The following is a 26,118-nucleotide window of genomic DNA, read 5'->3' on the forward strand; positions in this document are numbered from 1 at the left end:
GACAAGAACAATTTCTGAGGGAAGAGGATAGGATTGAGAGGAGGAAGAGAAAGAATAAAATCACAGTGATCATGTTCAAGTCCTCTGACTAGTCCTGTTGCCATAGGTGACCCTGTACTAATGTCTTTCCCTTGGAGTACACGCGAGCAATGACTTTGGGGACAGCACAACCTGCCCACAAGCGTCACTCAGAAACCACCTGCTAAGGGAAGGACTCTGTGTCAGACTACACTCAGTTGTACTGACAGTGCGTGGGGTGGACCCCACAGCTTGCCTCCATGGGGATCGATTAATGCTGAAATTGTCAATGACTCAGCATTGGTTTCCTCCCCCATTGACTTACCAGATTCAGCCAAGCATAGCAGTCAGCCCCTGATGGAGCAGTACCCTCTTCTGCCTCTTGTTCACTTCCTTCTCCAAGCAGCTTACCTGGAGGGCCGTTGCTAATCGAGTGATTTTTGTGGCCCTGTTTGCCTTATCTGGAACTAAACTGATTATTTCTTCTATTATGTGCCACTTGGGAAGAAAAAGAAGAAAATGCTACCCAGCTGGGAACTCTGAGTTTTCACGAGGGAGAACACAAAGCTTAACGGAATTTGGGCTGAGTAGACAAAGGATGCCATGTAGTGAAAGGACCAGAGGAAAGACCTCAGTAGACAGAACACAACACACTGCCCCTGGGGAGAACTGCAGCACGTTCTGGAGGCACTGAGTACCCGCCGCTCCCTGACGAGGGTCTAACACCTGCCAGTGTGTGCTCGGGCTGATGGGCACCTATAACTAGCAAGCAAAAGCACACAGCGTGTATGCGGCTAGTAAATAAGGAAATCACATAAACTAAGGAGCACAAATGACAGATTACAAAAATTTAAGACATCTACAGGTCCCTAAAAGTGCCTCTGTAAGAAATGTGTGTGCCTATATACAAGAATATGGGGGAAAGTCTTCTCCAGAACATTTTCCCGTTACATAACATCAAAAACAAAAGAGATGGGGAGTGTGCACTCTATGTTGTCATCTTATTTCTGCAAGGAATAGCAAGTCTCTAAAAATACAAAAAAAAATATTAAAAGCACACAAAAGGGACACACTTATAGAAATGGAGAAACATTTATCCAAATGCTAAAAAGAAATCGAAGGAAAGAAGCTTCTCTCTCCAAAACTGGCTATGGAAGAAGCAAGAAATACTTTAGCTTTCTAGACTTTGTGATCGAAACTTCCCAAACCATGACCTATCTAAAAGTGTGAATGGCATAAACTATGAAATGAGCAAAAGGCCAATTCAATTCTGATAGTGATGCCATCAGTATTTATCAGTGTGAGAGGATTTATTTTACAAACAGCATGTGAATGCAGCATGAGAAATGTATCGACAATAAAAAAAAAAAAAGAGAGAGAGAGAGGGATTGGACCAATGAGATGACATATTTACGGAAACCACAGAAGCCTATGGAAACTGATGAGACACAAAAGCCTCCTTTGAAAAAAAAGTATGTGCCACCATTCAGAAGTTGCTTCAATTTTTTAATAATTGAAATTTACGTGCACCAGTCCACTTGCACCCTTTGTTCTTCTTGAACTACACTGTTTTCTTGTAGCCTCGTGTTTACTGAAGCCTAAAATTAGAACTGGCAGCAATTCACTGCAACAAAGTGGGCTTCCTCCCCTGCCCGTCCGCCTGCAGCCCACGTCCCATTCATGCCCTAGAAATCCACTCATCTCTCGGTGGTCATCTGCCAAGAGAAGAAAAATAGGGCAGAGATGAAAACACGTCGTTCAGGCAGGGGAGTTGAGAGCGGACCTGCTGGCTTCTCCCTCCCCCCCAGTGCCTCCCGTCAGGACCTCACCTCTGCACTGCTGGTCCTCGCTCTTGGCCTCCTCCGACACATCTGACGCCTCCAACAGGAGCTGGTCCAGCAGTTGCTTGCACTCTTGCAGTAGGGTTGCTACCGCTTTTTGATTATTCATGACGATTACTCTTCCTCAATGATGAGTCAAGTGTCCCTGGGTCTACGGTGATCGATTACCCAGAAGAAGACATCGATTCTCAATAAAAGAGCCCCTTCAAGGCGGAGGTACCTGGTGAACAAAAGCGGGAGAAAGATGATTAACTGAAGCATCATCAATTATCTGTAAGGCTCAAGCAGGGAGGGATAATAGGGCAAACACATGAAAATACATGACAGCCCCTGAGGACTTTATTAGGGGAGTGTGTGAAATTACTGCAGGGCCTGGTCTGGATGGGCAGCACCTCGAAGGCGTCAGAGAGCTGAAGGGAGAGGCTCCTGGTACAGACCTTGGTTACCCGCAGTGATGTCAGCGGAATCCCACAAAGCCAAATGAAGTGAATATACCCTATGATTTATGTATCTTCCGCATACTTCACATCGGTGCCTCTGGATCCCAGTGGCACCGCACTTTCTGTCTCTCTGGAAGTGTACAGGAAGCATCTGGCTGACAGTTCTAATATTCAGTTACAAGCACATGGTGATATGAAGTTTACCATTCTCATAACCCGCTACTGATTTCCCCTGTGAAGTATTCTTCATGGTACTTAGCATCGCATAATTTGGACCAAGATAGGCAATGGCAGATGCCAAATTTAAAGCTCTTCACAGCCAGGCACCTTGCCAAATAAGATAGAGAAATGATATCTCAGAAAACCCAATTTCCTAGATCTATCATATGGATGAATTTATCATATGGACGGATGAATCTACTTATATTGCTATTTAACATATGTACAGTTGAGAGTTTTCATATGCAAATTTGAATATACTGTAATGATCTATGGCAGTCAAGGTAATTTCAAGAACAAAATAAATTACTAACAGTACAAAAATGCCTGGCAAAGTTACTAGATTAACTAGTAACTAGATTAACAAATTAACCGGAAAGTTACTAGGTTAACAAATCTTTTTGTCTGTCTTCCCTTTGTTAAAGAATATACATCGGAAACAAAACAAACTTCCTTTTGTTTTGTTTACAGTGAACAAATGAAACAAAGGAACTCTTTCTGAGTTGGCCAGGATAGATTGCGGAGCTACTGTCTGGTTTAGACACTCTTGTAGGCACACAGAATTTTATTACCAAAGCAAGAGAGTCTGAAAGGGGAGAAAGCAACAGATAAATGGATGGCCCCAGTTCCTTTTTCTCCTAGCTTATACATGCAATGAAGTAATCATCAAAAACATTAAAGCAGTGAATTATTGTATAGGCTTTGGGATTAACAAGGCCTCACTTTAAGAAGCTAGTTTTGAATTTAAATAGCAAGAAAAAAAATTTTTTTTTCCTATTCTAAGACTCAAGAGGAATACAGAATGAAAGATGTGCTCACTGTATAACCTACACATTTCATTTTTCATTCTAACCTGACTGGTATAGTTCATATGCTTTGGATTTTAAAATACACACATATTCTTTACACAGACAAACTGCCAAAGCAAAGTTTTCAGACGTTACAGGCTTGTTTCATTAAAATAATTGTGTATTGTTGATGAAAAACACAAGTAGAGTACTTGAATACAAAATTCTTGTTACTTGAGAGTATTCACAAGTGAGATTGTGAGGAATTAGTTACTGGAAGCATTTAAGCATAACTATAAATTAAGTTGCTCTTCTGTTTAATATGTTTCAGAAAGTATTCCTGCATGGTTTAGATTGCTGGACTAAATGGTTTTCAGTGTCCCTTTTAGCTCAAGTGTTTTTAAGTCAATGTTGTGTAGTAAGAGCTGGCCATTAGCTTGCCTTTCTACGAAAGGAATCAAGAAGTGAGGGCTAGTCAGAGAGCTAATTAGTGGACTAGCAGGAGGAAGAGGCCATGTAGCAAAGGCCATTCTAGTTCCAGCATTCCTGAAAAAGGGAGATGTAGCTAGAATGGGAGGTTAGTATGAAGACTGAGAAATGCAGTTAGCTATGGGTGAATAGGACACATTCACTTTTCTTCAAATAAAAACAAGAAGGGGGTTCTCTTTGCTAGGATCATTTTTAAGACTTCATGTAGAAAGAGGGATATAAGAAGAAAATATGAAGAGTTCATGCACAAAGAAATAAAACTACTGTACTATAATTTTAATAGCATATCATCCCTTTGTCTAAAGGCTTATAGTAAGATCTTATTGGTGCCATATCATCCTCTTAAGGCAGAAAGTCATCTTTTGTTATATTAACAAGTTGAAATAAATTTTAATTTCTCTGTTTCTGTAAATGTTTAAACAGAAATAGCATGGAGAAATGAAAAGCAGACTTGGATATAGGAAAACTGTTACACATGAAAGTGTTCAATGGATATTTGTGACTAATTCAACTTCATTCTCTGTCATTAACTATTTGAGAGACCTCTGAGATGCACTTTTGAGACTCATTTTTCATAACTGTATTTTATGGGGGTCAAGTGGGAACAATTGCTAATATCTTTCCAGGCCTTCAATTACACACTTAGCAGCCTGTCTGTTGCTTGCTGTAGAATATCTGATACTTATTTACTAAATAATTCCTGTCTCTTTTGAGAACACTTAAGTATAATATCTTTATGTATACTTTTCTCTGTGGCTTAGAAACATTGGCTTGAATCTTAGAGGTTGATTACTAAATAAATATAACTCTGCTTTTGTTCCCTCACTTGAAACCCTGATGCCTAATGCCCAGGATCATAAATCTCTTCCTTTTGTCTAAGTGCTGTGAAAGAGAGATAAGCTATGTGGTTCTGTGAGGACAAACAACAGGACTGACCTAATAATTTGGGTAAAACGAGAGCAGGTGAATGGGGGATTCCCCGAGGATGTGATGTTGGAATTAAACTCTGTAAGAAGAACAGGGCTTAATGAAGTTAAAATAGTGAGGAATGGACCTAAGTAGAAAGAAATATAAAGGAAATGATAGAAGGCTAAATTAGTTGAAACAGGGATTAAAGGAGAAAGTTAATATGAGGTGAGTTTGGAGAGCTAAGTAGGGGCTTTTTAAGGCCCTGTATACCAGGTAAGGAATTTTGTGTTTACCCTAAAAGTCGTAGGAAACTACTGGTAGCAGGAGAAACATGACCCCAGATTTGCATCTGGAAAAAGTTCATTCTGTTTTGGCTGTAGTGTGTACTGGGGGCAGAGAGAAGAAGGTGACTGCAGGTAGACCAGTCAGACATTTATTGCCAACAATTTAGGTAAAAAATATCATCAATTTGGACCAGAGTCATAGGGATTTAGAAAACTGGACAAATTTGAGGGCCGTTTAGAGAGTAAATGCAGTATTGCTGTTGGATGGATATGAATGGTCTTTAAAATGAGTCCCAAGTTTCTACTTCACCAAGGTTCAAAGTTGAATGGACAAGACATAAATACATCCTAGATTTTGTACTTCTAGCAATAAAGATACTAAGAAAGAAAGTCCTACTGTCAAGAATAAGTAATTCGATTTTAACCAATAAAGTATTTCTTAAAAAAAAAGGAGATATTTTTTGAGATAATTAATGTTTAGTACTTGTGACTATCCAAAATGTACTGAGGATATTCTTTATACTTTTTGAAAGTTATAGCATTTTCTCTTTTCCCTGCAGAATTCAGGAGAGACAATAGGATGAAAATACTGTAACATGAGAAACACTTTGGAATCCAACCATCTGTCCAGACTTGTATGGTTCATTGTTAAGCATAACAGAGGCTGGAGCCTAGGAAATTTTCCTTCAGGCAGTAGTCCTGCTGGAAATTTTGGCCAGCTTCCTTTATAAAAGAATCATTTTCAATTTCAACACATATCAATTTTTGCTCCCTGAACTGTGGCATTCTTTGAGTTGTATGTATTTCTAAATTGAATCATGTTAGTTTCCCTCTATTTTTTGTAATGTATTGATCATTTTTTCTATTTTGACATCCCCCCATATATTTTTTTCTAAAAATTAAATAGAGAGAGGCCAGAAAAAGCAATAGGATATACAGATACCTCTGGAATAACACTAGATACCGAGCAAAGTTAGAATCTAAGGCACACATGCACACACGTAGCCAAATTGTCATGTGCTCATTCCATGTTTGATTTGATACACGTGTACTTTATTTCGATTGGTGATGTAGAATTTAACTGAGTGGCTGAGTTATAATTGACAAATCAGCCATCATTAAGAGTCAGCAAATCAGCAGACTACCCAAAGCCGCATTTTCTTTTGGCATTTGTGAGTCTTTTTCCTCCGACAATTCATACTAAGGAAAAGGGGGTAAATCAGGGAAAATAAAAGAATTCCAAATGTATTCCATGGTCTACTGGCTGCCACCTCTGTAATAATCCACTGGCCAACCAGTCATAGTCTTTAAGCTAGAAGATGTGGGGAAACATAAAGAAATAGAAGAGATGGCCTATATTGCCAAGAAGTCTATAATATAATTATAAGACATAAATGTATTTAAAATGAACTACACAAGGCATACTAAACACGACTATAGTCTAAAAGCTCAGTTTAAAATATCTTTGTTGGAATTCAATTTATGATTGGTTAGTTTCATAAACAAAGCCACAGAGCTCATTTAATTCATAAGTATATGAATAATTATGCGAAATATACCTTTTCATCTACATTCTAAATCATCTATTGTATTGTTTCTATGAGAAAATGTTTTCTGCTCTCCAGCATAGAACAAGAATGTGTTTCTCCAGTCCATCACTAGCAATGACAATCCAGCTTTTTACACCCTTTCACCCTTCCCTGAGCAATCCCACACACCAACTTTGACCATAGTGCCTCTGGTACTGGTTGGTGCGAGTGGGGAGACAAAAGGAGAAAGAGAAGTTTGACTGGAGTATAAGACAGCCGTGCAGCTTGGATAGATATGTCTGGGTAATGGCCATTTTTAGCATTTTAAAACTGAATAAAAAGGGAGAGGAGAAGGCGACTTCTAAGTCATCAAAACCTGAAAGAATAGACTTCTATTTCTAGCAGTATGGAAGGCTATACACCCTCACCAACATTCTCACTGAAGACAGGCAAAAATGCTGGAGAAGCACTTTAACACCTCTAAAATGTGTCAATAAAACGGTAAGAAATGAAGGTCTACTCAGAAAACAAACCAAGTAAAAGCTGGAACCCAGAAAATTAACCAACACAGAAACTAGCCTTTGCCTCAAGAGAAATTATAAGCACTCTGAGCCGAAACTTTGGTTTTCGCTATCTAAGAGTGTGGGAAGATGGGAAATAAACCCCAAGGCCCACCCAAGGTGGGACATATAAGAGGAAACTGTTCCCTTGCATAAAACTGATGTCCTAAAAGGTTGAATTGTCAGTGTAGGGCGAGCTAAAAGTAAATCCCCATCCTCTCCTGCCACCTCCCAGGAAATCTGCCTGTGCCAAAACCTGCTGCTTTCTGGGAGAGAATGAAATTTTTTGCCTGTGAGAATTTGAAGCCGCAAGATCCACCGAACTTCTACCTGATAATTACTTTAAAATAAGTTATTTAAAAATAACCCTATATCTTTAGGAGGACACACCCTATAAATCCCAACTTACCACATAATGACATCCCTACCTAGGCCTCATGCAGACCTCATGCAAATTCTGAAATTAACTGTGTTTATTGAAAACATGTCAAATACCTAGTCATGTTTTTCATTCATTCTTTAGATTTTATACGATGTTTTTCAGGATCTTCAGAGATAAGTAATATTCTAACACCATTTAAAATAGCTACAGCAAATAAAAGGTGATTTTACATGTGAATTTCATGAAAAAAAAAAACAAACGTCCTAGGTTGGTAGTTTGGTAGTTTTCTCAGGCAATCAGTGGAATGAAACATAATCTTCTCTAAAGGAATCTGACTTCAAACTAAGCGTCAAAGAATTTCCACCTATAAAATACCAAGAAATATGAGTATACATGTTTAAAGATCTGAAAGAGTATGTTGGGTGTGTGAATTAAGAGCAAAAAACTATAAAAAGGGGGTGCCTGGGTGGCTTAGTGGGTTAAAGCCTCTGCCTTTGGCTCAGGTCATGATCCCAGGGTCCTGGTATTGAGCCCCACATCGGGCTGTCTGCTGAGCAGGGAGCCTGCTTCTCCATCGCCACTCCCGTCTGCCTCTCTGCCTTCTTGTGATCTCTGTGTGTCAAATAAATAAATAAAATTCTTAAAAAAAAAAAACTATAAAAAGGCACAGGCAGATTGAAAAAGAATCAAATAGAATTTCTATAAAAGAAAAAATAATAATTAAAAATATAAAATTCCATGGATTAGATAGATTTGATAAAAATACCAGCTCTGGTTGAAGCTAAAATTTTTAAACTGGTTGATAAATCAGAACATTTCATCTAAAACACAACAAAAGGGGGCGCCTGAGTGGCTCAGTGGGTTGAGCCTCTGCCTTCGGTTTGGGCCATGGTCTCAGGGCCCTGGGATTGAGCCCCGAGTCGGGCTCTCTGCTCAGCGGGGAGCCTGCTTCCCCCTCTCTCTCTGCCTGCCTCTCTGCCTACTTGTGATCTCTCTGTCAAATACATAAAATCTTTAAAACACAATAAAAGAAGACAGAAAGATGGAAAATACAAAAGAGAGGTTAAGAAGAGGAAAGAATTAGGGCACCTGGGTGGCTTAGTTGTTAAGTGTCTGTCTTCAGCTCAGGTCACAGTCCTGGGGTCTCGGGATTGAGCCTGGATTGTGCTCCCTATTCAGTGGGGAGTCTGCTTCTCCCTCTCCCACTCCCCTGCTTGTGTTCCTTCTCTCACTATATCTCTCTCAGTCATATAAATAAATAAAATTAAAAAAAAAAAAAGAAACAAAGGATTGATAGAAAAGCTCTAGAACATGTCTCATTGGAATCCTAGAAGGGAAGAAGAGAGGGAAGCAAAATAAATGTTTGGAGAGATAAGGACCAAGGACAGGAGAAAGAAAGTAATTAAAATACCCATAATCTTCAGGCAGGTAAATAAATAAATAAAAATCTATATGTAGTAATATTATAGCAAAACTAGGGAACACCAAAGGCATACAGAGGATCTTTAAAGTAGCCAGAGAGAAAAGACAGAATACCTTCAAAGAAACAGCAATGAATTTATAGCTACCTACTGAAAAGCAACAATGGAAACTAGAAGATAGTGAGAGGATATCTTCAATATGCTGGGGGAAAAACCTGAAAAATAAAAATATTTAAAAATAAACATAACAGATTCTTACTAACCAAGTCTCTAAAGTATATGCTTTAGATACAAGGAAAGTGATCACAGATGAAAGGTCTGAGATTCAAGGAAAAATAATAAGCAACAAAAATGGTGAATTGTTGGCTAAATGTAAATACTGATTGTATAAAGCTACAACAATAACAATGAGATGAAAAAAATAGAAAAATACACATACAAACATAAGGAGCATATATATCAGGAGGACAGTGATTTATGTTAAAGTGTTTTAAGATCTTGGAATTGGTAGAAGGAACAGAGATATTAACTTTAGACTATGATAAAAATTTCTAAGATAATCCTTAAAAAATTGAAATAAAACATACAACTTTCAGGCTGGTAGAAAGTGAAAAATGAAAAGAAACAAAACAATTCAAAAGAAGGCAAAAGGGGTGCCTGGATAGCTCAGTTGGTTGAGTGTCTGACTCTTGATTTTAGCACAGATCATGTACTTGAGATGGGGTCCCACAGGGGGCTCCATGCTCAGTGCAGAGTCTGTTATCTCTCTTCCTCTCCTCCTCCCCCTGCTCACACGCTCTCAATCTCTTTCAAATAAATAAATAAATATTTTAAAAAGATTTTATTTATTTATTTATTTGGGAGAAGGGCAGGGAGAGAGATGGAATACAAAGTAGACTCTGTGCTGAGCGCAGAGCCCAGTGCAGCAGGGCTCCATTCCATAACTGAGAGATCATGACTTGAGCTGAAACCAAGAGTCAGATGCTTAACAAACTGAGCAACCCAAGTGTCCCAGGATAAATTTAAAATACAAAATATGATGGTAGAAATAAATTAAAATATATTAGTATTTCAAACAAATATAAGTGAATTAAATGTTACAGTAAAAACATAAAGATAGACTTGATTAAAAAAATAGCTACATGGATTTACTTAAAACATGAGAATTAAAAAAGGCTAAAAGTAATAAGATAGGAAAAAGATATATTAGAAAAATACTAACTAAAACAAAGTATAGTTACATTAATATCAGACAAAATAGACTTTAAGGAAAAAAGCACTAATAAAGATAAAAAAGCCACTTTACAGTGATACATGGTTCAGTTCACCAGGAAGGTATAGCAAGCAATTCTAAACTTGTATGCATCTGGAAGCATAACTTTTACTATATATGAAACAAAAAAGTGAAAGAACCATGGAGAAAAATATGCAAATACATAATCATAGTGGGAAAATTTAATATACTCCTCTTAGAAACTAATAAATTAAGCAGACTAAAAAAATTGGTAATGATATTATTGATTTGATCAACACAATTAACAAACTTGATCTAATAGATATTTATGAAACAACATATCAAACAATTGCCGAATATACATTGTTTTCAAGCATGCCTGGAACATTTATAAGAATTTAATGTCTACTGTGCCATGAGACAAATCTCAACAAATCTCAGAAGATTAACAGTATACATATGACACTGTATGACCAAAAGGCAATTAAGCTGTTAATCAATAACAAAAGAAAAATGTTCATATAGGTGGAAATTAAGAAATAAACTTCTAAATAACTTGCAGGTCAAAGAAAGAATCATTATGAAATTTAGAGAATATAACAATGCAATGATAAATACTACATGTTAAAATGTGGAATTCAGTCAAAGTGGAATATAGATGGAAATTGATAGCCAAAATACTTAGAAATAAAGAATGCTGGAAAATTCAAGAGTTAAGCTTGAATAACCAAAAGTAAAAAAAAAAAAATATATGAAAAAAGTAGAAGAAAGGAAATAAAAATAAGAACAGAGATTAATGGAATAAAAAACATATTCAATAGGAAGCTCAACAAAATAAAGTTCTTTCAAAGGACCACTGAAATTGATAAACTGCTGGCAAAACTGATCAAGAGATGGAAAACAAACAAATAGAAGTAGGAATAAAAATCTTAGAAGGGGGTGTGACAGATGCTATGGAGATTTTTAAGAAGTTAATAAGAGAATATGGAAACTTTTTTACTGATAAATTTGAAAATAATAAAATGGGTAATTCTTAGAAAAGTATAAGTTACTTAAAAGAAACCAAGGAGAAACAGAAAACCTGTAGGGTCCTAAAATCTTAAAGAATTGTAACTAGTAGTTGAAAAATCTTCTTACAAGGAAAACACCAGGAACATACAGTTTAGAAAGAGTTTACCATTCAATAGGCCAATAAATCCAATCTTATGCAAAATATCCTTTAAATGAGCAACAAGTGGCTAGAAAACATAATTTAATAAAAATACACCATTTACCAGGGCATAAAATACATAAGGTATAATAAAAAATAATGTATGTGTGTATATGTGTATATACAAATGAAGTAACTTAATAATTCTAATAATAAATATGCAAGATTTCTGGAGAAAAATTATAGAACTTACTTCATTAAAAGGCATTAATAAAAATCTAAATACATGAAGAGATATTCTATAGTAGTGGCCTGGAAAACGCAATATTATTAGATACCAATTTTCCCCAAATTTATCTATATCTTCATGCAATTCCAATCAAAATTGCTACAGCTCTATGTGTGTGTGTCAACTTGACCAAATGATTCTAAAATTTATGTGGAAGGACAATTCTCAAGAATAATCAAAGTACTTCTAATGAAAAATAACAAGGGAGGAGGCAGAGTGTCATAACAGATTCCAATAACTAATACAATATTATATTAAATGATTTAAGTGTTACTGGCACTAGAGTAGGCAAATTGAGCTTCTAAATAAAATAGAATGCAGTAAGAGACACGTTTATATAGGGAAATTTGGTTTACTATACTAGCTTAGTATACGGCATTGAGCTAATTGGTTATTTTTTTTTATCAATACTAGTTAAAGACTTACATGTTAAAGACAAAAGTATGCAACTTTTTTTTTTTTAAGATTTTATTTATGTATTTGACAGACAGAGATCACAAGTAGGCAGAGAGGCAGGCGGGTGGGGAGGGGGGAAGCAGGTTCCCCACTGAGCAGAGAGCCTGATGCAGGGCTCGATTCCAGGACCCTGGGATCATGACTAGAGCCGAAGGCAGAAGCTTTAACCCACTGAGACACCCAGGCACCCCTAAGTATGCAACTTTTAAAGGAGAATATCTTTTTAAATTATTTTTATTTTTATTTATTCATTTTTACATCTTAATTTAATTTTTTTTCAGTGTTCCAAGATTCATTGTCTATACGTCATACCCAGTGTCCATGCAATACATGCCTTCTTTAATACCCACCACCAGGCTCACTCATCCCTCCCACCCTCCTCCCTTCCAAAACCCTCAGTTTGTTTCTCAGAGTCCACAGTCTCTCATGGTTCGTCTCCTGCTCCGATTTCCCTCCTAATGTCCTCTATGTTATTCCTTATGCTCCACAAGTAAGTGAAACCATATGATAATTGACTTTCTCTGCTTGACTTATTTCACTCAGCATAATCTCCAATCCCATCCATGTTGATACAAAAGTTGGGTATTCATTCTTTCTGATGGCTATGTAATATTCCATTGTATATATGGACTACATCTTCTTTTAAAAAAATTTTTTTAATTAACATATAATGTATTATTAGCCCCAGGGGTACAGGTCTGAGAATCACCAGGTTTACACACTTCACAGCACTCACCATAGCACATACCTTCCCCAATGTCCATAGTCCAATCACTCTCTCCCTACCCGCCTCCCTGCAGCAACCCTCAGTTTGCTTTGTGAGATTGAGAGTCTCTTATGGTTTGTCTCCCTCCCAATTCCATCGTGTTTCATTTATTCTTTTCCTACCCCCCAAACCCCCCATGTTGCCTCTCAACTTCCTCATATCAGGGAGATCATATGATAATTGTCTTTCTCTGATTGACTTATTTCACTAAGCATAACACACTCTAGTTCCACCCACGTCATCACAAATGGCAAGATTTCATTTCTTTTGATGGCTGCATAGTATTCCGTTGTATATATGCACCACATCTTCTTTATCTTTTCATCTCGTTGATGGACATCTAGGTTCTTTCCATAGTTTGGCTATTGTGGACATTGCTGCCATAAACATTTGGCTGCATGTGTCTCTTTGGATCACTACATTTGTATCTTTAGGGTAAATACCCAATAGTGTGATTGCTGTGTCATAGGGTAGCTCTATTTTCAACTTTTTGAGGAACCTCCACGCTGTTTTCCAGAGTGGTTGCACCAGCTTGCATTCTCACCAACAGTGTAGGAGGGTTCCCCTTTCTCCACATCCTCACCAGCATCTGTCATTTCCTGACTTGTTAATTTTAGCCATTCTGACTGGTGTGAGGTGGTATCTCATTGTGGTTTTGATTTGTATTTCCCTGATGCCAAGTGATGTGGAGCACTTTTTCATGTGTCTGTTGGCCATCTGGATGTCTTCTTTGCTGAAATGTCTGTTCATTGGACTACATCTTCTTTATCCATTCATCTGTTGCAGGGCATTGCAGCTCTTTCCATAGATTGGCAATTGTGGCCATTGCTGCTATGAACATTGGAGTATTTATAGCCCTTCTTTTCACTCCATTTGTATCTTTGGAGTAAATACCCAGTAGTGCAATTGCAGGGTCATAGGGTTGCTCTATTTTTAATTTTTTGAGGAATCTCCACACTCTTTTCCAAAGTGGCTGCACCAACTTGCATTCCCACCAACAGTGCAAGAGGGTTCCCCTTCTCCACATCCTCTCCTACACTTGTTGTTTCCTGTCCTGTTGATTTTGGCCATTCTACCTGGTGTAAGGTGGTATTTCAATGTGGTTTTTTTTTTTTTTTTTAAAGATTTTATTTATTTATTTGACAGACAGATCACAAGTAGGCAGAGAGGCAGGCAGAGAGAGAGGAAGGGAAGCAGGCTCCCTGCTGAGCAGAGAGCCCGACGTGGGACTCGATCCCAGGACCCTGAGATCATGACCTGAGCCGAAGGCAGCGGCCTAACCCACTGAGCCACCCAGGCGCCCTTTCAATGTGGTTTTGATTTGAACTTCCTAAAGGAGAATATCTAAGGGAGAATATCCTTTTGATCCTTTGGTAAGGGAAGAATTTCTCAAACTACTTGTAAAAAAAGCAAACCACAAAAGATTGATATTTAATTAGAGAGATAAACTTCTAATTAGTAAAATGACATCATAAAGAAAGTGAAAAGACAAGTCATAAACTGGGAGAAAGTATTTTGTAATGTATATAAACTGACAGAGGATTTCTATTCTGAATCTATAAAGAATTCCTGTAAGTCAATGAAAAAAAGGACCAATCACACAGTAGAAAAAAAATGAGCAAACAGACACTTCACACAAGAGAAAGCATTGATGGCCAATGAACATGTGAATTGTGTCCAACCTCATTAGTAATCAGGAAATACAAATGCAAACCATAAACATTCACAACTTCTTGACTGGGAAAAAATTTAAGTTGGGTAACAGTCATCAAGAACAGTGTTACTTCCCTTCGCCACTGTTGAAAACTACAGTTTGGCATTATTCAGTAAAATAAAAAATGCACACAGTGGGTACACTATGACCCAGTATTCACTCTTAGGCATATACTCTAGTTTGGAGAAAATCTTGGACCAGAGTCTAGGAAATATAGGCACGTTCACAATGACACAATTTGTAATAGTAAACAAACAAAAGGAAACAATCCATAGGTCTCTCAACAGGAAAATAGATTAAAAAACTGAAGTGTATTTATGCACCGGAATAGAATAAGCAAATAAATGAATGAATTATAGTTACATGTAGCAATATACGGATGAAATTTAGAAATATAGTAAAGCAAGTCACAGAATACATGCATAACATTTAAAACGTTTATAGCTAAAAAATATATTATAGGATACAAATATACATGGTAAAATTACAAAGAAAAGAAAGGGAATGATAAGCTAAAAATTCACAACAGTGGGTTTATGGAGCAGAGAGTGAAGATGTGAGGGAAGTGTATGAACACAGGGGACTTCAAAGAAAGTGGTATGTTTTTGACTTAGATTAATCTGTGAGCATCTATCATGTTCTGGCTATATTACACCTATTTTATAATTTTTTGATATTGATTTGACATTTAATGAAAAAATTAAAAAGAGGAGGGCACCTGGGTGGCTTGGTTAGTTAAGCGTCTGCCTTCAGCTCAAGTCATGGTCCCAGGGTCCTGGGATGGAGTCCCACTTTGGGCTCTGTGCTCAGCACAGGGTCTGCTTCTCCCTCTACCCCTACCCTCTGTTTGTGGTCTTTCTTTCAAGCTCTCTCTCTCTCTCTCAAATAAACAAATAAAATCTTTTTAAAAAATTGAAAATAGGAAAACAGAAACTCAAGTCTAGGAGTACTGCACAGGTAATAAATGTCAGTTTTTGCCCTCGGGGTTGGAGCAAGTGATTCCATTGAGGACAGCAAAGGAGCCTTTATGAGCAGGGTGGGGCACTTGCCCTGGGACTTCTCAAGGGGTTAGGGTTTGGAACAGCTAGAGAGAGAGATAAGGAAAAGAAATCTAGTTGAAGAGTGACAGGACAAGAGACTTTGAGGAAGAGATCCTCATCTCTATTAAGGATCCATGAGTTAGCAGAGACTATTGAAATAATGATAAGACAGGCAATTGGAACCATTAGTTTAACAAACACTAGATGGCTAAGAAATTTGATTCTCCTTTTCTTTTCACTTACAAGGAAAATGAAGGAGTGTGCTGTGATTTAAAAAAAAAAGGAGGGGGGAGGGAATTCTATACATGACAGAGAAGTTCTTTCCAATGGCTCTTTATATCAAGACTTCCAGTCTGAGGGCCACACCTTGTTCGAATGGGAGACTGGAGGCCTCAACTGTCCCTTCTCTCCAAGTTGTCTCTGTCTCTCTCGTCCTTGTGCCCCAGCCTCTCCTGTTCCCAGCTGCTGAAGGTGTTTATCAAACTTGACTGCACAGGAAAGTGCAGTCAGAGTGTTCCGGGTCACCAATGGGTTACCTGCTGGCCTCGGGAAGAAAGAGGAGGGGAAAAAAAGGTCATCATCATGGGGCCTGTTGCTCATAGTCCCCAGCTACAGTTACCCACTCCATCAGCCGTGGTGACATCTGACGAATTATGAGCCTGGCCCCCATGGCTGGAAGAGCAACATCTCAGGTCAAGGTGAGCCAAACCTGCCATCTGGTCCTATTCAAGGATTCGGCACTTGCAAATGGGACTTCCAGGAAGAGTTTTCTTGTATTTTTGCACCCCAAATGAGAGAAGAACTGCCACCTGTACTGACTCCGTATGTCCCCAAATCCACAGCTGCCATAACACTGGCGGGCAATCATAGAGCAGGAAAAAATTATTTTACAAACTTGGAAGGATCTTCAAACAGGCGAGTAGACTCTCAGTGGCAGGTATCATTCACCCAAACTCCAGGGGAAGAATCTGAGGCAGGAGGAGGTTGAGTAACCTGCCCAAAGTCCCAAGCAAAGATCAGGGTAAGAATTCAGGGTTTCTGACGTGTCCTCAAAACACACCTACCTTCTCATGAAATAGATACCAAGGTTCTAGAGAAAAACACGGCAAGGAAAAATTCACTGGAAGAGAAGAAATAGGGGCACTGGGTGGCTCAGTGGGTTAAGCCTCTGCCTTTGGCTCAGGTCATGGTCATAGGGTCCTGGGATTGAGCCCCGCATCGGGCTCTCCGCACAGCGGGAAGCCTGCTTCCCCCCTCTGCCTGCCTCTCTGCCTACTTGTGATCTCTGTTGAATAAATAAAGAAATATCTAAAGAAGAAGAAGAAGAAGAAATGGTGTAGACTCGATTGCTAATGTAGTGTGTGGTTTGGTGGACGAGGCAACAGAAATGCCCCGCTTCACAGTCAGAAGGGCAAACCTGCTGGGTGTCTCCGGGGGTGAAGTAGGAGGTAAGTGCAGGTGATGGTATGGTATATATATGGAAATGGCATGAAGTACAAAAACTGCTAGGGCTATGAAGCATTACATACTTGATGAACGCCAGCAAATGTGGGGACTAAGGTTACTTCGGCAACAAAATATTTTCAAATCTGTATTCATAATTCTCACAGCCAGTAGAGTTATTTGACAAAAAGCCATGCAGATTTTGAGTTAGAGGTAGCCCACAAAGGAATAGTCTGTCTCAAGACAAAAGGGATGAGGGGGCTGCGAAATTATAGGAACAACAAAATGAAGATGTGTACTTTCACTGTCTGAGTCATCAGTAGAGAGCCACCGTAAACACGGTTAGGGTTCTTGGATTTAAATTACTGTTCTGCTGGGGCACCTGGGTGGCTCAGTGGGTTAAAGCCTCTGCCTTCGGCTCAGGTCATGATCCCAGGGTCCTGGGATCGAGCCCCACATTGGGTTCTCTGCTCCGCAGGGAGCCTGCTTCCTCCTCTCTCTCTGCCTGCTTCTCTGCCTACTTGTGATCTCTGTGTGTCAAATGAATAAATAAAATATTTAAAAAAATAAATAAATAAATTTCTGTTCTGCTGCTTGTGAGCTGAGTAGCCTTACACAAGTCAGGTCTCAGTTTCCTCATCTGCAAAACAGGGTAATAATAGGACCAATCTCACAGAGTTTTATTGAATTGAATTATATTGTAACATTGTATGATACAACCATGTAAATATAATATATATGTAAACACAAGGAGAATCACCTAGCATGTAATAAGTGCTCCAAAGTTATCAGTTATTGTTATCAATAACATTTTCAGGAAATAAAATTTCGTTTTTTTAAAGGGCCTCCTAATTTTTCTTTATCTTATTTGGATTAGATTTCCTTATTGATGTAATTAGCATTTATGTTTTTAAGAAAGAAAATTGCTTCACTATGCAACATTTTCAGATTCTTGATATTTTTCTCAGTATCTAGTCTTACAATAATGGGATTCTTCCCTAAGTAATTCGCCAGATCCACCCTCAATTAATGAATAAAAATCTGTTAGAGAATTGAAATATTATGACCAGTTAGACATTTTCAGGAAGAAAGATGTGAGTTTTATTTGCTTAAAAAAAAAACTCTTAAACCCAGCCAACTCGGTTTAATCAGCTGTTTGCCTCCAGCACTCAGCCTTTCTTTCCTCTGTCTGAGGCGGCAGGCAAGTGAGCCCTGAAGTGGCTCAGGGAGAGAGCGTCCATCGGATTACAGATCAGACAGAAACACCCGCAACCCCACATCTTCTTCTTCACTCTGAGATACACACAAAGCCCTTTATTTATTTTTTACTTAAAATGTCAAAGGCGCCGGGGTGGGGGTGGGCTTCTGGATTGGGGATTGGCAGCCCACACTCCGGGCCTGATATAATCAAAGTCCGCCATGTGGCTGTGTGATTCACACAGCGTGTGCATGTCACCAGCCACCGATGGGTCTTGGCAGGGAGCCTCCTACTGGCCTGGGAACAAACGCGTCTTATATTTTCTCGAGTGGCAAGAGACTGCTGAGGGACGACCGCTGGGACATCCACATGCTTTGAGGGCACAGAGGCAAAAGTCGCATTGAGTGAGGCAGACATCCACACCCGGAACTACTTCCACACAGTGATAACCAATACAGCCCAGGGGCAAGGGGCTCTGTAGCAGTTGACGGCAGGGTTTTACCACTCCTGTGTGATCTTAAGCGGGGGAGAAAGGTGTCTATAAAGAAAGGGTGGCACGTTTAATTTTTTGTTTACTTATCTCTTCACAGCTCCTATGCATCCTACGTTGTATACAAATTACAAAGTCCTTAATTAACATGGGTCATTTTAGGAGCCAGAAAGACTATTAAAAAACTAGACCTACTTCTGCTCTCTGTAACCTGCAGACAGCTTGGAGGCCCTCCCTTCTTCAGGCTGACGTGGAAAATGAAAACAGTTTTAGAATTTCAGGATTCTCCACTTTCTAGAAGAGTTCTGTTCCTGGGGAAAATACTGCTCAGTCATGGAGCAAATGTGCTCAGGGAATCAGTCACCTGATGTGGGGGATAACTTCATTGTTTTTGGACTACTCCACTCACTTTCTTTGGTAGTTCCTCAACAGAAGAGCTCACATTTTCTTTTTTCTCTAATGAGGAGGGTGGAGATCCGAGACTTAGTGTTAATTGTGTTCCTTGCTTTTAGCTAATGAAGGAAGATTTACCAGTGTAGAACTAATAGAAAAAAATTAAAAATAAGTAAATCAAAGTAAGCAAGTGAAACACATTAGTTTTTACACAGCCTTTTACTAGGAAAAATTAACCATCTGTTTCCTACTATTTCCTTAATGTTTGGTTTTCATAGCTAACTTACAGGTTTATAAAATAACATGTACTGCATTTGCAAACTCTGAATGGTAGTTAAGCATATGCTGAGTATCCATTATATCTTGCATTTGATACTTCAGAAGGTTGCCCAGAAACAGAATAGAGAACCCTCAAAGACAGCCTTATTGGGGAAGGAAAATAAGTATATAATTTAGCTTACAAAAAATTCCAAAGCATTATTCTAACCAATGAGGATGAGTTTGCTTACATTTAGACAAGTTGGAGAATCCATTCTATCCTTTCCACTATTACAGAAGCAAAGGCATTCATATCAAATCTTGTCGAAAGGAAATAGGAGAATTATCTTACTTTTGTAAGATTACAAGGAAGAAGATAGCTAGTAACATGGTCCCCATTTGAAGAAACAGTCAGAAGTTCAATAGTTTGTCCAAGTTCAAATGGCAACTCACTGGGATTATCTGCAGGTGTTAGACACAAGCTTTTAAATATCCAATCTACTATGGTTTTATGTGAGACCACTCTGTGTCCCTGGGTTTTCTGGGAGAAGAAACTAATAACCATACTAAAAAACAGGATGCATTACTTTGGTAGAATATGGATTCTATGACAGAAATGTCTATTCCAGGATGTTTAAAGAAATAACTCTTGGGTTGATTCTCAAATTTTAAAGCACTGAAATAATAATGGCTGTGTTTTTGTTTTTGTTTTTTTTTTTCTGGGGAAAACTATCCTAATTTTGACCTTATTCAAGCTGCAGTATAATTCCAGAGGGACCAATGAAGGGGAAGGAAAGAACTGATGAGGTCTAAGTGGTGATTGCATTTATAGATTAATCCTGACAGGGAGCAAATACATCTCTTCCCAGGAGGCCCCAGTAGAGTCAACTAAGAAGTGGGGCCATTATTTATGAGCACAGTGGATTTTTCCCATTACAATAAACATTTTAATTACTTTAAGTGAAACATTCTTTTTAGTGGTAGTAAGCTTCAAAATTAAGTACTGTATAGTCATTTTTTGGTAATTTCAACTATGTAGGCAACCCTCTCTTATTCTTTACACTGCTTCACACAGCAATTTGTCTTACCCTAAAACCAAAACGGGAAAATGGTATAGGTTTATAAAAAGACATTTTACTTACCAAAACCTGCAAGACCCCACATGGGGAAAGAATGGGCCAAATGAGTGGTTGGCAGCATGGCCCCAGAGTAATTTCATTTCCATCCGTTATATATAGTGGCCTTCCATGTATAATTTCATTTGAAGCTACTAAGTTTGGAAAACACTTATCCAAATGAATCAATGAAGGTGGGGTAAGACTAAAATAATGATGCAATTTTTATTTTCCAATAAAACAACAAATTTTCATTCTAGGAAGGTATTACCATATACCACAAAACCTATCAACCACATAAATCAGCAATAAAAGTTGCTACAAAAAAGTACTCATGAAATTCTTACATCATGGGAGCAAAATAGCCAGTTTTATAACACTGAAGCCAAATAATCCATTTCCTTAAAAAAAGGAGGGCCCTCCATTTTCTCACTGATTACATTAAGTTGCAATAAATGATATTAAGGCATTAGTGTTAATTTTTGAGGTGAGATAATGGTACTGTGGTTATGTTAAAAAGGAGTTTGTTTTAAAAAAAGGGAAAAAAGAAAAGAAAAGTTCATATCATATCTTAGTATTATTAAATATTAAATATTTACAGATGAAATTGCATGAAGTGTGAGATTTGGTTCAAAATAATTTGAAGGTGGGGAGGTGGGGAGGAAGTGAGGGTATAAATTAGGCAAGACTGGCTCCAGATTGTTACATGTTGAAGCTGAGTAAAATATGTCAGATTTCTTATACTGTCCCTGTACTTTAATACGTTTGAAATTTCTAATAGTAAAAAAATTTAAGATTCTGTTTCAAGGACTCCAAGCAAAAAGAAATGGTCTTGATAAACTCTGAGAAACAGAAAAGGACCGTTCTGAAATTATTTTAAATCTGCCTACTCCCAGGTTTAGAGAGTCAACAAAACTGTGCTTTAGCCTCCCTAATGTGAACTCTCTTCTGGAAAGTGAAGCCACTGCTTCATCTGATTCTGTAATTAAGTCCAGACTATGACTATGTATATTGGAAGTGTTTGCTTAATGAGTTACCAGCAACACATATTTTTAATCTGTCTGTTCCGCCTACATTTTCCTCATATAATCTAGGCTTCTCTGCTGCACTTTCCAGTTAGCAGTATGTGCTCAGAAATCACAACCCAATTTAATACTATCTTAAGTAAAATATAAACAAAAAGTTAAATGTGTGCAAAAATAATCATACCCACTACTTCAAAGCCATGAGCACCGGTAAATGAGCATTGTCTACAAAAACAAGAGAAGCACGCCCCCTATTAACACCGTCTTGGGAAATCACAGGCTACTCCTGAATGAGTATAGAAGCCAAGGCTGATTTTAACAAAACTATGTAACACACTTCTATTATTCTACTTTCTACAGAATTAAAAAGTCAAACACCTTAAAACAAAAATTCCGAACTGTAGAAAGAAAATCTCCAACTTCATCTGTTTCAATTTTTTTTTAATGTGAAAAAGTAATCTGATGATGTGAATGCTTAGAGTTTTTAAACTAAGTTAACTAATACTTTTAATATACAGTTTACTGTCACAGACACTGCCAAAAGGCAGGATGGAAAGGGAAATTATCATTGGTTGAATACTTTCTATACTTTAGGTACTATGGGAGATATCTCAGACACAAAACCTTATAGTGTAGGCTTTATTATTCCCACTTTAGGGTTGAGAAAGTTGAGGTCATGGAGGTTAAGTAACTTGCCCAAGGTCACATACTACATAAAAAGCATATTCAGACTTTCCAGAAGATTTTGACAGGATGGGTGTTTTTAAAACCATTTGCCTTCCAGCTTACTGACACAGTCCTGAATTATTTCAAAATGTACAGAAAGATAGGATAAATGGAAGTCCTTTCAGTACTCTTAGATTCCCAATAAAATAATTCTGTAAATATATATGTGGTATATCACATATTATTCTACCACTGTACTGATGAATCAATTTCTACCCAGCCTGGTCCAAAAAAGTTAATCAAAATCCGAAATTCCCTCTGAACAGACTACAAAGAGACAACTGAAAAGTCAGGGACAAATTCAATTGGTCACTCCTACTATTTTCATGTTGGAAAGACAATTGCTTACAACTGAATTCTCCTCAGACTGCTGGCCAGAACGTGCTCTCCTGTCACACTCCATCTTCAGCAAGTGGAGGGGAGTTTTGTCTCATAACAGATAATTAAAGACATAGCAGTGCCACTTGCTAGGATTTCTCTCTCTTTTACATCTTATAAAAGAAGAAACTTTAGTTTAAAGATTAGATTTCTTTTCTTTTTTCTTTCTTTTTTTTTTTTTTTTTGCTTTTTCTAAAGCTGGGTATACCAACTGGCATCGGCTATATTAAAATCAGGAGAAACCTCAATCAAAAAGCCCCTCTCGGAAGGCAGGCTTTCTTGTTAATATGCACCAACATGAAAGGCTTTCTTTTCATGCTATACAACTAGAGTGTGTGTAAATTGCAGGGGGCTCATTGGCATAAATCTCGGCTGCGACCTCTGAGGTAAACTGGATTTACATTACTTTCTGACAAGAATTAAATGAAGGCCTTGTGGATATATGAACAGCCTTCTAGGCTGCAACAGATGGGCATGAATGTGCTCCCTAGGAAAACTATCAGTGACATCTGTGTCCTCCAAATTCTGGTGGTATCAGCCAATTAACAGGGGGGAAGAAGGGGTGGGGGTTGGGAGGCCGCTGCACAGCCCCCAGCCAAGACCAAGGCAGAAGTGTTTGTGTTTGGAGATGGGATCAGGCTGGCCCTGGCCCGCAGCAGTGAGGTTAGCACTTATTGTTATCATTCAAATGGAGAATGTGGCTTACAAGCTATTTGTATACCACAGTGAGGATAATATGATTTTTCTCATTTGACCAGAGGAGAGGGCTCTCTCTTGCAGCTGGTATCATATTTCAGGACAATCTCTTTGGAGCCGGTATTTACTCCGGTCTCCTCTGAGGCAGGCTGTTGGTGTTGCTGCCTGCCAGTTTATGTGATACATTCACATGTCACAAAGCCGGTGAACTCTAAGACAAAACAGAGATCTTTCTCTAAAACATTCTTGCTCAAGAAGTACTCCTTTCCTCCTCCAAAGTGGCCTTTCCTGATTTCACAAGGAAGTCAAAACTAAGGTTTCCTGGTTACAGTGAAGTCAAGAGAAATGGCATCAGAGGTCTGTAATGAAGTGGTGGAGGGTTCGTTGAAAAGACAGCACAAGGAACCATGAACCCCACTGTCTGAATTTATCAGATTTTGGCATGCCAGCCCCTCTGTGTTTGACATGCAGGCAGAAGGAAACCTGGATCTACCCCCTCGCCTTCTCCTCTCCTGCTTTCTCTTCCCATTTTCTTGGATTGTGTGGAGCAGGGGACCGGGACTGGGGAGCTGAAGGATGGGAAGGACAACAGAACTAACATTTACTTACTCAAGAACAGCAGATAGTCCAGATCTATGTCTTCTAGGTCCTAGCATTAAGAACAGAGGCTCTGTATCCAAAATACACTAGTCTGGGTCTACTACCACTTGCTGGATATGAGATAGTGGGCAAGTTACTTAACCTCTCTGAGCCTCAGTTTCTTTCTGAAAATCGAGTCAATAATAGTATCTACCTCTTAATAAGGATGAAATAACCTAACACATGGAAAATGCTTCTGACATTGCTTTGCCGGCTATTTTTATCCTGACTTCGTGGAGAGGAGTATTATGGGCCTAAGGGTAGAGTCCCAACCCTCTAAACTAGTTTCAAAATGAAAGACATTATGTTCTACTAGTCTTTGGAAATTCAGAAAACTGACTTTTCAAAAGAAACAACTTTTATTGCTTTTAGGAACCTAAGGTCATGCTTTCAAATTACCTATTTCTTTTAATGTGTAAAGTTTTAAAATCATGCTTTGCTCAAATGAACCTCCTGATTATCAAAAGCATCAGGATATCTCTACATTAGAAAACAGTCGGCCAAAAGGCTAATAAAATACTACATTTAGACAAAAAAAGAAAAAAGAAATTAAGCTGTTTGTTTTAACTCTCTTTTCCTAGTTGCAGAAATGGAAGTGAGCAGCTTGTTCTGTCCTATATTGAAGTTATTATATGTGAAGTGTTAGAAGACAATGGTTAACCACGATAGTTCAGATGTAAACTATTTACTTCTTTGTCCTAGATGTTGTTTAAAACACAATAATTCCACACAGCAATTGTTAGAACAACCACCATCACACAAAGAGGGCAAAAGGGGCAAGAAGACTTTCTAAACAAGACAAGCTACTACGGAAGCTGTAAATTCTCCTCTTGCTAGGTTTTTAAAGTAAATTTTCACATATGGATTCTTATCCTCTTATTTCCTGCTATGAATAATGATTCAGTTTTAAGAATTTTAGCAAGCTGAGACTCAGTACAATGTAAGATTGCTTGTAGGGGAAGCCAAAGCATTGGTCCATAAAGAAGTCACTTGCTCTGTCTCTATTACTCATACACGGGCTTTTGAAACTCATGTAGTCAGTGGTGAGAAGGAAAACAATTGCAGACACAATTTTTATAAAAATTGTGAAGTTTTGATCTTCATTAGGTTATAACACCAAATATAATTTTGTCTTATCTGTTGGTGCTGATATCTTTGCGTTGAGCGAGAAACAGCAGAAGGGCCTTTGTCCGCACAGGGATTCAGAAGAGAATCGACACTAAACAAAAGCACCTGTTGTTTCGTTCTTGTAATGGCCTTAGAAGTGACCAGTTGGCTGCATTTTCCCCACACTCCTCCTTAGGCTTTTCCCAACACTACCATCTCACACATCATGACTGGACGTAAAAGGAGAATAATTGAGGAGAAGATCAATAAATTTAAAGGCTCTTTAAGGAAAGACATAATGAATTTGGTACAGCACATATTTTTAGATCAAAGATGCCTTTGAAGTGACAAAACCCTAATCCATAAACTACTGAAGCACTTCCTTTCTCTCCCAAACTGCTTGTTGTCAAATAAAATGGAAGTTAAGGAAATTATCTTTATCTGAAAATGGCCAAAAGAAGCCATCACCTAATGACAGCCTTGTCACAAGCGACAATTGGGGAAATTGTCAGGACGGCAAGGCCTAACAAGCAGAGGAGTGGGCTTGCTGTTTGCACTAATCTGGCCATGCAGTCCCCACACACAATCCCAGTCAGCTTGCTGTGTGAAACAGCTAAGGCTTTGTCAGTGGTAGCAGCGCCTGGAAAGAGCACTCTTTCATGAATATGTATTACCATTCCTCTTCGGTGTCTACAGAGACAAACCCTTCAAAACTGAGGTATAAAACACATGCACACAGGCACGCGCGCGCGCACACACACACACACACACACACCACTGACCAACAAAAACCAAGAGAACCTAAGCTACGTGGTTGAGTGTAGTGAAATGCTCGTAACTAAGGAAAGAGCACATAGGCACCCGGTTCCATGTGTTTCCTGGGATCTTTATTTCCCAGCAGTTGAAATGAAATTCTTTAGTGGCCTTTCAATCTTTGGCAACCATGTGTATGGATTCCAAGTTGTGTCACACAGTTACATGCAAATCACACACCTTATCATGAATTCACCTTCCCAATGTCAGATATGTTCTGAAATTCTAAACATGTGAAAATAATTTTAATATTAATTGAATGTGTGTGCAGCTTTAAGAGACTGATCAAGCCTCATACTGGATTCCTA

General features: G+C 38.4%; 1 protein-coding gene across 1 annotated transcript in view; it reads right to left on the reverse strand.

The window, feature by feature from the left end:
• The window catches only part of LOC111154331 (alpha kinase 1), a 116,993-nt gene that overhangs the window by 56,599 nt on the left and 34,276 nt on the right, over positions 1-26,118 (reverse strand). The window contains exon 3 of the mRNA XM_022513873.1: positions 1,848-2,079. Coding sequence (XP_022369581.1) covers positions 1,848-1,968 — 121 coding nt within the window. The 5' untranslated portion in view covers positions 1,969-2,079. The remainder of the gene's footprint in view (positions 1-1,847; positions 2,080-26,118) is intronic.

Source organism: Enhydra lutris, unplaced genomic scaffold (genome assembly GCF_002288905.1).
Source record: "Enhydra lutris kenyoni isolate GAN:26980312 unplaced genomic scaffold, ASM228890v2 scaffoldscaffold3, whole genome shotgun sequence".
Classification (NCBI taxonomy): domain Eukaryota; kingdom Metazoa; phylum Chordata; class Mammalia; order Carnivora; family Mustelidae; genus Enhydra; species Enhydra lutris.